The 13,447-nt window shown below is 41.5% G+C and overlaps 1 protein-coding gene across 1 annotated transcript; it reads right to left on the reverse strand.

The window, feature by feature from the left end:
• Window positions 1–4,761: 4,761 nt before the first annotated feature.
• On the reverse strand, window positions 4,762–5,771 carry LOC131553149 (uncharacterized). The gene has a single exon (XM_058797561.1). It carries the CDS (start codon window positions 5,769–5,771, stop codon window positions 4,830–4,832), a length of 942 nt encoding a protein of 313 aa, XP_058653544.1. The 3' UTR covers window positions 4,762–4,829.
• Between the last annotated feature and the right edge of the window lie 7,676 nt (window positions 5,772–13,447).

A 13,447-nucleotide genomic window follows, 5' to 3' on the forward strand; every position in this document is an offset into this window, starting at 1 on the left:
TGTAGATTTATAGAGTTATTCGTATGTTCTTAGTCTGATTTAACACTTAGCTAATCACTATTAGCATGTAGCTATTCACTGCTAGCATGTGTAGCATGCATGAGGAAAGTCCTGTTTGCGATCACGAGTCAAAAGAGCAAAACCTGCATGTTTATATGACACTTTTATCCAAAGATATCCCTTTTGATCTGTTTTCAATGGAGGTCTATAGGGTGGTTGCTAGGGTGCTGTAAGTGGTTGCTAGGGTGTGGCTATGAAGGTCATAGGTCATTACTTATTGGTTACTTAAAAGAGGAGTCAAATGAGTGTGTGTGAGTTACAGAGACAGAGAGAGAAGGGGCTCTAAGGGCCTGCGTGTGTGTGTGTGTGTGTGTGTAAGAAAGTGACAGTTGAGATTCAAATTCACGAACATTCCGCCAATGTAAGTCAATGGGACTTTTTTGCCCGCTTTTTGTCCGCTGTGCAAACATCATAGGGCCGATCGCTTAGAAAAGATATAGCCCACATCTCCTCAATGAGCTGGTCGATTTGACACCTCATTCATGGGTCTGTGACAAACGGTGCAGGAGGAGTAGCGAACCGAAGTTTTGTCCAGAAGAAGAATAAGAAGAAGAAGCAGAATAATAATAACTAGAATGTACATTTCCTGAAGAAAATGTGAGTGGTGCTTGCAGTGGCAAAACAGATACTACAGTGTTCTGCGCGACTGTAGAGAGCCAACTCCATGTCTGTATGATGTTGTGGAGCTGAGATATGGCTTCTTTATGTTGCTATACGGTTGCTAGGGTTCTCTATGTGGTTGCTAGGGTGTAGCTGCACAGTCGCCGTGGTGATACTTACAGACAGGTTTTTCAGCCCGAACAAAAGAGGCCACGCCGATATCAATACCACTTTCTGGTGCTGAGAAATTGCTTATTCATGAGTTTGTTCAGTTGCTAAGGTACTCTAAATGGTAGCTATGGTGTGGCCATACAGTTTATGGCATGATATTTAAAGACTATTTGACAGTCTAAATCAACAGAGCCCAACCCCATGTTTCTACAATGTTTTGGTGCTGAAAAATAGTTTGTTAATGTCTTTTTACGGTTGCTAGGGTGCTGTAAGTGGTTGCTAGGGCATAGCTATGAAGTTGTCATGTCAGTACTTATTGGCTGCTTGATAGGCCGAGTCAAAAGAGCCCTCCCCCAAGTCTCTGTGACCTCCTGATCCAAAGATATAATCTCACTAATTTTGTGCCAATGTTAAGTCTATGGGACTTTTATGGGAATTTTTTCATCCATCAGACGAACATCGTACACTCAATTACTTATAAAAGATATAGCACACCTCTATAACTGGGAGGTTACTAAGCGTATTGCTAAGCGGTTGGTAGTTGTCACACATCATTACTATGTAGATTTATAGAGTTATTCGTATGTTCTTAGTCTGATTTAACACTTAGCTAATCACTATTAGCATGTAGCTATTCACTGCTAGCATGTGTAGCATGCATGAGGGAAGTCCTGTTTGCGATCACGAGTCAAAAGAGCAAAACCTGCATGTTTATATGACACTTTTATCCAAAGATATCCCTTTTGATCTGTTTTCAATGGAGGTCTATGGGGTGGTTGCTAGGGTGCTGTAAGTGGTTGCTAGGGTGTGGCTATGAAGGTCATAGGTCATTACTTATTGGTTACTTAAAAGAGGAGTCAAATGAGTGTGTGTGAGTTACAGAGAGAGAGAGAGAAGGGGCTCTAAGGGCCTGCTTGTGTGTGTGTGTGAGTTACAGAGAGAGAGAGAGAAGGGGCTCTAAGGGCCTGCTTGTGTGTGTGTGTGAGAAAGTGACAGTTGAGATTCAAATTCACGAACATTCCACCATTGTAAGTCAATGGGATTTTTTGCCCGCTTTTTCGTCCGCTGTGTGAACATCGTAGGTCCGATCGCTTAGAAAAGATATAGCCCACATCTCCTCAATGAGCCGGTCGATTTGACACCTCTGTCATGGGTCTGTGACAAACGGTGCATGAGGAGTAGCGAATTGAAATTTTTGTCCAGAAGAAGAATAAGAAGCAGAATAATAATAATAAGTATGCAAGAGAATAATAGTGATGCCTTGCCTTTGGCAAGCACCACTAATAAGTATGCAAGAGAATAATAGTGATGCCTTGCCTTTGGCAAGCACCACTAATAAGCTTAAGTAGCAGATCAGTAGGTTGGCTCTTTCAAGCCAACCTAACTAGAATGTACATTTCCTGAAGAAAATGTGAGTGGTGCTTGCAGTGGCAAAACTCGGCACTGGGCAGATACTACCGTGTTCTGCGCGATTGTACAGTAGAGAGCCAACTCCCATGTCTGTATGATGTTGTGGAGCTGAGATATGGCTTCTTTATGTTGATATACGGTTGCTAGGGTTCTCTATATGGTTGCTAGGGTGTAGCTGCACAGTCGCATGGTGATACTTACAGACTGGTTTTTCAGCCCGAACAAAAGAGGCCACGCTGATATCTATACCACTTTCTGGTGCTGAGAAATTGCTTATTCATGAGTTTGTTCAGTTGCTAAGGTACTCTAAATGGTAGCTATGATGTGCCCATACAGTTTATGGCATGATATTTAAAGACTATTTGACAGTCTGAATCCACTGAGCCCAACGCCATGTTTCTACAATGTTTTGGTGCTGGAAAATTGTTTGTTAATGTCCTTTTACAGTTGCTAGGGTGCTGTAAGTGGTTGTGTAGGGGAATTTACAGTAAAGACCCTCGGACCAGGTGTGTTGAATGAAGACCAGAAGTCAAGAGATTCGATCAAAAATGAAGAAAATTTACTGAAGACAGTTTGCAGTTTCATCAGCAGAAGTCAGCTTCAAGACTCACAGTCGAGTTCGTAGGCCGCTCTGCGTACAATTCAAAAACACCAGCAATTATACCCTAACAGAGGTTGCTAATTGCGTCAATACATAAGTCATCAAAATTCTGATAGGTTCTAAAACCTAGATAAACTTAGACAATCTCCACATATGGACGTAAATGCTTCAAACATATCTCCATCAGATTGGGCAGACGTCAGCGATCAGGGATCATACAAGATAGGTGTCTTCCGGACACCTGTTTTTGGTCAGGATGGCGGTAGCTGACAGAGACAGTCTTCTAACACACAGAGAGAGAGAGCTACCAGCACACACACATACACACGGAGCACTTATCAGAACTTCAAGGCCTAGCTAAAATTTTATCAGTATGGTTCGTTACACACACACTATGATGTCATCATCTTAGAGAGTAGAAGTACAGCGTAAAGCAGGATTCTTTAATATCTCATAAGCGCACATAAGGTTACACATTTCACTCTTGCCATAACTTGATTAATAGTCAAACAAGAAATAATATAATAATATAATTAATATCAATATGAAGGATATGGCAGCTCGGCATCCACTCCTTCAGTCCCCCGTTTTAGACCAATGTGGGGTCCCATCCCACGTCTGGTCTACTAAATGAGGTCTAATAACGCAGGCTGTTGGTCATCTTAAGCAGGTGCATATACTTAACATTTCTGGTACTGTCTAACATTTCTAGTAATAAACACATTATTTCGTACAAAATACTTCCCATATACATTCATCAACTTACTTAATCCCACTATTTCTGCACTTGCACTAGTCTTTCTTCACATAAAAAGTTATGCCTTTTCCAGTGAATCATTCTATTTGTCCCTCTAACTGGAAAAGTGTCCTCCATCCATATATGCTTTCATCAACACACCTTTGTAAATACCTCTCTTCCTACTACAGCTACTTCACACTGACCTTCTAAAACAAAACATTTAGCCAACAGCCTTAAAACTAAAATTGCATATTCATTAACCAGATTTAACAATTCCTTAAAGTATTATGAAAGAAAACTGCATGCACAATAACTAATTCATTTTCATGACCCTTTAGAAATAAATTTGCCCTGTTTGTTTTATGTCTTATACAACTATGATGACTTTGGTTAATTTGGTCATATTGTAAAATAAACTGATTACAATAAACATATATATTTCTCTGGAAGCCGGGCTAAATGAATAAACACTGTTATAGCATTCCTGACATATGTCAGACCCTCAGTCACCTCACAGATACCAAATACAGACATTGCTTATGTAGTGTTCTCGTGCAGTGTGTTGAAACTCTGACTAAACACCAAGTTAAACCGTAGCCAATGAAGACAGAGTCGTAGTAAGGTTGATCATTTACTGTCACTCTTCCTCATTAACATTTGCGGTGAAAACTGTAATGAAACAATACAACAATCTTCAGAATCCAGTGTCTTGACTAACATCGCATCATGAATGACTGTAACATAAGCATAAACTACTGTTCTCACTGTAGCAGCAGTTACAATGTCTATTAGTATCACTGAACGCTTGTACACAATAGTACACAACTGTTTTAGCAACTTATCAAACATATTTTTAACAAAATCATTACTAATATATGATCTTTTACATGTCTAATGTAATATCAATGAACTTACAGCATTGCCTCTGTGATGCTTTTAGAGGATGCAATGGATTATTAGAGAGAGCACGCTATGTCTGTCTCATTGTTTTCATGAAGAACGGATCACTCACAGGAAGTGACTAAACAGGAAGTGATGTCATCACATGAAACAAATAATATAATTTCTTTACAAACGAGGTAGATAAAGGAAAAGTAATTATGAACTTCATATTCACTTGAGAATATGTACTAAAAAATATTTAAAGAACTATTTGAAAGTTACATTCCTTAAAGGGCAACACACTCCCCGCCTGACCTATGTGAGGTCACTATGAACCAGTGAGCGTGCTAAACCTTAGTCTCTAGATCAGTCTTTGGGTAGAAGTAGAACAACTTCTGCAATTGGCCTTAGAAAGGTTTTAATATTGCCTTGGTCAGTTGTTGTGACCTCAACCTTTCTTACATGCCCATCCTTTCCAGGGAATACGGCAGAGATTCTGGCCATGGGCCAACAGTTGCGGGCTATCTGCTTGTCTCTGAGCAGAACTAGATCTCCCACTTGAAGGTTTCTGCGAGGTACTGTCCACTTTTGTCTGTGTTGCAAGCAAGGTAAGTATTCGCGGCTCCAGCGGGTCCAGAACTGGTTTGCAAGAGCCTGAACTTGTCTCCATTGCTTTGTGTACAGGTCCTTGTCCGAGAAGTCTCCGGGAGGAGGCGGCACTCCTGTCTTCTGTGTAAGGAGTATTGACGGTGAAAGTATGAATGGTTGTTCTGGATCTGCAGACACAGGTAGGAGTGGTCGTGCATTAATGATAGCAGTCACTTCTGCCATTAGTGTGCAAAGGACTTCATGGGTTAAGCGAGTATTCAGCTGCAGAAACATTGAATCTAGGATTCTTCTGGCAATGCCGATCAGGCGCTCCCACGAGCCTCCCATGTGAGAACTGTGTGGTGGGTTGAATTCCCAGCTGCATCCTTGCTCACTGAGGTACCTTTGCACTGTTTTGTCCATTCCAAGCTCCTTGCACGCTCCGATGAAATTGGTACCGCAATCGAACGGAGCTGTTTCGCAGGGCCTCTGAGTGCAAAAAGCGCCTGAGCATTTATGCAACAGCGTGTCCATAGACTCAATGATCTCGATGTGCACAGCTCTCGAACTCATACAGCAGAACATGATGGCCCACCGCTTGCTCTCCGCCTGTCCTCCTCTGGTGCGTCTGCTTGTGACAGACCAGGGTCCAAATGCATCGAGCCCCACACATGTAAAGGGAGGGCAGACTTTGAGACGTTCAAATGGCAGGTCCGCCATGTATTGTTCTTGAGCTTTCCACGCAGCTTGCGACAGGTTATGCATTTGTGGAGTACTGAATTGATTAGTGACTTGCCTCCCAAGATCCACAGTCCTGCTGCCCTGATTGCTCCTTCTGTCAGGTGACGCCTTGATGTTTCACTTGCTCATGGTGATGTCGAATGAGCAATAGGGATATGTGGCTATCTTTGGGGAGAATTATTGGGTTTTTCCGCAGTTGCAACCTCAGAGTACTTTAGTCGTCCTCCAACACAAATGAAATTGTCCTCCATGATCGGACTGAGTTTCCTCAAGCAGCTACTTTTGGATACAGCTTGGTTAGCTTGGAGGGCTGACAGTTCTTTTGCAAATGCAGCCTTTTGTGTTGCTTTAAGGATAACATTCCTTGCATGGTCAATTTCGTCTGGAGCACGAGGTAAGTCACATCTGTGCCAACCTTTGCATTTGCTGTTTTGGTTCGTGTGCTTAAAGGATTTTGCTATGTGAACTAGAAATGCTACTCCTCTTACTAGGGAGGTGAAGGTAGAGAACCGTTGGAATCGGTTAGAGGTAAGCTTTGGTTCTTCCAGGTTAGTAGCACATGTTTGTACTTGTGGTCGGATTTCTGAATCATTTTCAGGTTCAATTAGTTCAAACGTCTCAGTTATTTGTGTTTTTTCTGCAGGTGGCTGACGCAAGAAGGAGGGGCCGGTGAACCAAGAAGTCTGTGCCAGGCAAGATGCAGGTAAAGATCGCGACGCATGATCTGCAGGGTTTTCTTCCGTACGTACGTAGTGCCACTGCTCAGGTCTCGAGGACTGACGGATGCGTTGGACTCTATTGTGAACATACACATAGAATCGTTTTGACTCGTTATAAATGTAACCGAGCACCACTTTGCTGTCGGTAAAAAACTTTATGTCATTTAACTCAAGATCTAGCTCATCCGCAATGAGATCTGCCATCTCTACTGCTAAGACAGCAGCACACAGCTCGAGCCTTGGGATTGTAGGCTCGGACAGGGGTACTAGTTTTGCCTTGCCCATAACAAATCCTACTTCGACTGGCCCATCTTTCTGAATTACTTTCAGATATGCCACGGCACCTATGGCCTTAGTCGATGCATCTGAGAATACACACAATTCTGTGCGCTGCTTCAATTAGTGAGGTTGTTGTGTATGTACGTGGAACATGAAGCTGTTCTAGGTCTTGGAGAGAATCTCTCCAGGCTTCCCATTTACTTAGTTTGTCCTCCGGGAGTAATGTGTCCCAGTCTGACTGTTCAGAGGTAAGTTCTCTGAGAAGGGCTCTTCCCTGGATCGTGACAGGTGCCAATAGACCCAGAGGATCAAAACACTGTTGACAATGGAGAGGAATCCACGACGGGTGAATGGTTTGGCAATAGTCGATGCGGAGTAGGTGAATGTCGGTCGTGATCTCCCATAGCAGACCTAAACTCCGTTGTGTGGGTGAAGTTTCTCCACTCAGATCCAGGTCCTTGATTACTGGAGCACAATCTTCCAGTGGAAAAGCTTCCATGACTGTTTGAGAGTTCGAAGCAAACTTGTGCAAACGGAGGTTTGACTCAGCTAGTGAAGCCTGTGTTCGTTGGAGCAAATCGATTGCCTCAGCTTCGGATGGTACGGATACCAAACCATCATCAACATAGAAATGTCTTTCCACAAACTTGATGGTATCAGCATCATGCTCCTGTGCACCTTCTCTGATGGCTCTTCGCAACCCATAAATGGCCACAGCAGGAGATGGCCGATTGCCGAAGACGTGGACCTTCATTCGATACTCAATAATTTCCTTGTTGACATCGTTGTCCTTGTGCCATAGGAATCGGAGGAAGTTACGATGGTCATCACGCACCAAGAAACAATGGAACATCTGCTGAATGTCTGCTAGGATTGCAATCCTCTCTTTCCTAAAGCGTAGCAGGACGCCGACAAGGGAGTTATTGAGGTCGGGACCTGTGAGGAGCACATCATTGAGAGAGATGCCTGAGTAACGAGCACTGGAATCAAAGACCACCCTGATCTGATTGGGTTTTTGTGGATGGTAGACCCCAAATGTAGGAAGATACCAGCATTCATCCCCTTCTCTCAGTGGCAGCGCAACCTCAGCATGTCCGTTGGTAAAGATCTTTTCCATGAATGCCACATACTGTTGCTGCATCTCAGGTTTTCTCTTCAGGGTTCGTTGCAGGCATGTGAATCGATTAACAACTTGCTCCTTATTGTTTGGCAAGCGCTGGCGTGGTTCTCTGAACGGTAGAGGAGCTACCCAGCTGTTAGCATCGTTTCTGTAGACGTTTGTGTCCATTATTTTTAGGAAAGCTGTGTCTTCCACGGATGGAGCAGGTTTGTTGTCATGCTCAGTTCTGCTGAACACTGTCTGTCCAAGCGTCTTCTCAGTTGCTTTGGTAGATGTGCTACCACTTTGCTGCATCTCCTTGACCTGCATAAAGCTCGTACAGGGTTGAAAAATTGAATTGCGGCCGCCTTCCAGCACGTTGGTCTTGAAAGTGTTGACCGTTGGCCTATGTACATTACCCAGGCACACTTCTCCTATTACTACCCAGCCCAGGTCCAGTCGTTGGGCAAAGGGGGCGTTGATTGGTCCATTGACCTGCTGCCTGACCTTGTGTGCCCTAATTACATCTCTTCCGAGTAGCAAAAGTATTTCTGCTTCGGTTCTAGTTCTGGGATGTGCTTGGCAATGTGTCGGAGATGAGGCTGGCAAAGGACTGCACTTGGTGTTGGAATCTCAGAGCGATTGTTCATGATCTCATGACACTCAATGAGTGGTGGAAGAGAGATGAGAACTTTTCCATCCAGGGATTCAATCTGGAATCCTTCTGTTTTCTTGCCAGATGTTTCTATGATGCCAGAGCAAGTTCTGAGATGATATGAGAATTGTTCGCTCTCCACATTGAACAGCTTGAAGAATTCAGGTCTGGCTAATGACCGATTGCTCTGGTCGTCCAGAATTACGTAGGCTTTGATAGCCATGTCCTTGGAACCCTTTGGGTACAGCTTTACAAGGCAGATTTTTGAGCACGAGCGGCCCCACTGACCTGGACCACAAACTTCTGTACAGCTTGTATTGACAACAGCCATATTAGAGTGATCTTCTCCCTCCCCGCCATCCTCTTGTGACAGTGAAGGAGCCTTGACTACTTGTGGCAATGGGCCAGGGTGCATGGCTGCATCATGATTGGTGCTACTGCATTCAGAGCATTTTACGGAAGACTTGCATTCCCTGGCGAGGTGAGAAACCGAAGAACAGCATTTGTAACATATTCCTTTCTCCTTGAGGAAGGCCTTTCTGTCGTCGAGGAGTTTGTTTCTGAATGTTCTGCATTTTTCAAGGGGTGCGGTTTATTGTGTAATGGACAGATTTTGTTAGGGTCATCACTGACTGCACACACGTCTGTTTTGTGAACTGAGATGGGTTTGTTGGTTTGGAAACTCTTCACAATGGATCTGTCTGGTTTCACAGTTGTTGTAGCACTGCTTTGATGCATAAAGCTAGGATCATTTCGCTTCTTTGCTTCACGGCACACAAAGTTACAGAAATACTCAAAGGGAGGAAAGCGACCGTGATTTTCTTCTTTGTACCATGACCCAGAAGTCACCCACTTGTCTTGAAGCCCATATGGAAGCTTATCTACAATTGGTGCGATTCCACGTGAAGTGTCAAGGTATGACAGACCTGTGAGATAACCATCTTCTTTAGCACCTTGGATTTCCATAAGCAAATCCCCGAGTTCACGTAATTTGGTGTGGTCTTTAGCTGAAAACCTAGGAAAACTGTCTAATCGCTGAAACAGTGACCTTTCGATGATTTCTGCTGCAGCATAGCACTCATGTAGTCTTTCCCATGCTTTGTGTAAAGCAAGATTGGGGTTACTGACATGCACTGAGCGGATCCGTTTCACCATTTCGCCAGATTCCTTACCCAGCCATTTCGTCATGAGGTCCAATTCCTTGGTTGCTGTGAGGTGAACTTCACGAGCTGCACTGGTGAATGAGGAATACCATGACCGATAATTTTCAGGCTTATCGTCAAATTGGTACAGTCCTGAACTAACGAGGTCTCGCCGGGCTAAATACTGTGCCAAAGGCTCTGCCTGAGGTGGTGTGCTAGCTGGAGGAATGTAATGAACAATGTAAGGCTTAGCAGGTGCATTCATGATGGGGCTGGTCCTCCCAACTTCAGACTTAATCACACCTTCAGACAGATCAGATAGGTTAGTTGCAGGTAAGTGCATACTATCAGCTTTCTCAGACCTTGGCTTGTTTTTGATAGACTGTGCGTGTGAAGTGTCTTCGCAGCTGGACTCCATGTTATGAAGCTGTTATGCAGTCAGCATGAAATGGAGGAGCGACGGGCAAAGCTGAAAAGAGTGGAGGGGAGAATGATTCTGAAGGTTGATTTGAGAATTGACATATTCACTGGTACGTTCAATTTTAACTTTCTCTGACTCAGATCCTCCTCTTTCCATTGCAGCATGTGTTGCTAATTCAGCATCTTCCAGCACTTGTGCCTCCACAGCAGCTGCATCAGCTTCTCGTTGTAGCGTTAACACTTCCAACTCAGTGTCTATTCTTACTGTTTCCAGCTGATTTTGAGCTTCTCTTGTGGCCTTTTCCATTTTCAGTTTAGCCTCTTGGCTGGCATATGATGCTCTCACTTTGGCGGCTTCAGCTCTGGCCCGGGCACGGGCTGCACTCGACGATGATGCGGATGACTTGCCACTTTTTGTGCTGCACACAGACGCCTTGCTGCTTGTGGCCATCTTATCCACTTTAACATCAAATAATGCTTTTTCACTGTAGTGTTCTCGTGCAGTGTGTTGAAACTCTGACTAAACACCAAGTTAAACCGTAGCCAATGAAGACAGAGTCGTAGTAAGGTTGATCATTTACTGTCACTCTTCCTCATTAACATTTGCGGTGAAAACTGTAATGAAACAATACAACAATCTTCAGAATCCAGTGTCTTGACTAACATCGCATCATGAATGACTGTAACATAAGCATAAACTACTGTTCTCACTGTAGCAGCAGTTACAATGTCTATTAGTATCACTGAACGCTTGTACACAATAGTACACAACTGTTTTAGCAACTTATCAAACATATTTTTAACAAAATCATTACTAATATATGATCTTTTACATGTCTAATGTAATATCAATGAACTTACAGCATTGCCTCTGTGATGCTTTTTAGAGGATGCAATGGATTATTAGAGAGCACGCTATGTCTGTCTCATTGTTTTCATGAAGAACGGATCACTCACAGGAAGTGACTAAACAGGAAGTGATGTCATCACATGAAACAAATAATATAATTTCTTTACAAACGAGGTAGATAAAGGAAAAGTAATTATGAACTTCGCATATTCACTTGAGAATATGTACTAAAAAATATTTAAAGAACTATTTGAAAGTTACATTCCTTAAAGGGCAACACAGCTTATAACCTAAATACCAGGATAGATACACTGGTTTTACAAAAACTATTATTTCCAGTCCATTATAAAGTGCAAGAAGAGGGATTGTAAATCCACTCATTCATTCCCCCATTAGAAACCATGTTGGGGGTCAAAACAAAGTGGTAGTCTAACTTAAAATAACCCATAAATAAGTAAGACCCAGATTAATCCATCCTTAAAAAAAGAAAACAATCAATATTTCAACTAAAACCTAGAATAGTTCCTAATTTTTATTACTTAATAGTCCTTTCATTAAGTTTTACTTTCACCATAAGATCCATTTACAATTATTATAGTCCACATTAAACATAAATGAACATAAACCTAAACTTGTCAATGTTAAGAACATTTGGTTGAAATTACATTTTAAGTATTGAAGTGTATAACTTCAAAAATACAACTAACTTGTTCACTTATTGTCATGCATGTATTTTTATATCATGACATTACTGTTAATCATACTCATTACCTTATTATTATTATTATTATTATTTTTATTGCAATCTTCTCAATTATCATACCATATTACTGTACTCTAAATTACTAAACACTAAATTTATGGCACATTCAGATCAAATTCTCAAGACCTCGTGTAAAGTCAATTTAGTTCTCACTGTCTTGTCAGTTAGAAATGCTTACAGGTCAGCGGATCAAAGTCTTAAAAACCCTTCAATCATATGTCTTTTGGCAGTGATACTTCTCAAATCAAAAAATGTTATAAACTGAACAATAGCTGACTGATTTCACAATCCTATCACTATTTAAACAGTATTATTGCTCAGATCTAAATTGTCAAATATTCATTAAAGAGACATCCTCAGTTTCTATAAATCTGTTTTGAAACAGTATAAATTATCAAAAAGCCCTGTCAGTGTTCACAATAATATTAATTTAATTTGACTTGACAGGTGTTCATAAACAGCTCCGTAGATCCTAATCCAATTTTGTTATTTTAAACATTAACTTCAGCTGCTATATTTCCTTTAATTAAAACCTTTTGTTATTGTCTTCCTCCATCAACGGGTTAGCCAGCAGATCCAAAAGTTTTTGTTAAATTATCTCTATTCTACATAACCCAAACTATTGCGTCACTCAAACCTTGAGGACACACACAGACAGCCTTATAGCTGCTTTGCTTTTAACCCATATCACATCAACTGTGTTCACTCCTTTGTCTTCCCAGCAGCCTTTCTTTATGTGAGGGTGCTCTCTGGATAATTTGGTTAGTGACTTAGCCAATGTGTCACTGTTTCTCTGCCGTAAAGTCTAAAATATTTACCTTTACCATTCGAATAACCAAGTGTTAACTTGTTTAAATTTAGACCCTCAGTTGAATTTAGGCACAGATTTTTAATCCATTATGGACGGCAATCTTAAATTTCACAAATCCGAATCATAAACACTCTTAAACATATTAATCCAGAGAGTGATTCAAATCAGCATTATTAAGGCCAAAAGAAGTCGTTATCACCAGTAGCAGACAGAGCTGGATAACCAATCCAGTTAAAGCTCGTCCTGTTCTGTATCCTCTTTTCATCAGATTCTATCAGAATTATTGACTTCTGTAAAGTTTGCCATTTCACTTAACCCATCTGTAATGATAAAACACTCATTCCAGAGGTTAGTGACACAATATACGCAAAACACAAACAGAATTGTCCCCCAAAATATAGAGTAGTCGTCCTCACACTCGCACATACTAGACACATGAATAGCGAAGCAGCTTATATATGTTCAAGGCTTTTGGTGTTAAATCGGAAGGATTTAAACGTAACATTTTTCTGTCAGTTTTACCTAGTTTCGACCTAGTCTCAAAGTTTGCCTGTTCATTAATGATTTTTATTTTGAGAAAAATCAGCTGGGTTGTTTTGGTCTTAAAATCATTGCTTTGTTTTGGTTACTCTTGCTCAGCAGGCCGATAAGAGAAGCAGAGCACCGTCCCTGCCTCCACTCAAGCAGTCTCTCTCTCTTACTGTGCAAATTATCATTTGACAGTTTCACCAATCTTTAACTTAGACTATAATATCAAATTCATTACAACATATAACCCTTAATCATTCAGATAGGTTAAAAATGTCAAAGTTTCTATATCTCAAATCTCAATTTAGACTGTTTAAATACATAATGCTAGGAGCATTTCTTAAAATTATTTTTATCTTAAATGATTAATTCCCTTAACCTTTGTTATC

This window comes from Onychostoma macrolepis, chromosome 14 (genome assembly GCF_012432095.1).
Source record: "Onychostoma macrolepis isolate SWU-2019 chromosome 14, ASM1243209v1, whole genome shotgun sequence".
NCBI classification, from domain to species: domain Eukaryota; kingdom Metazoa; phylum Chordata; class Actinopteri; order Cypriniformes; family Cyprinidae; genus Onychostoma; species Onychostoma macrolepis.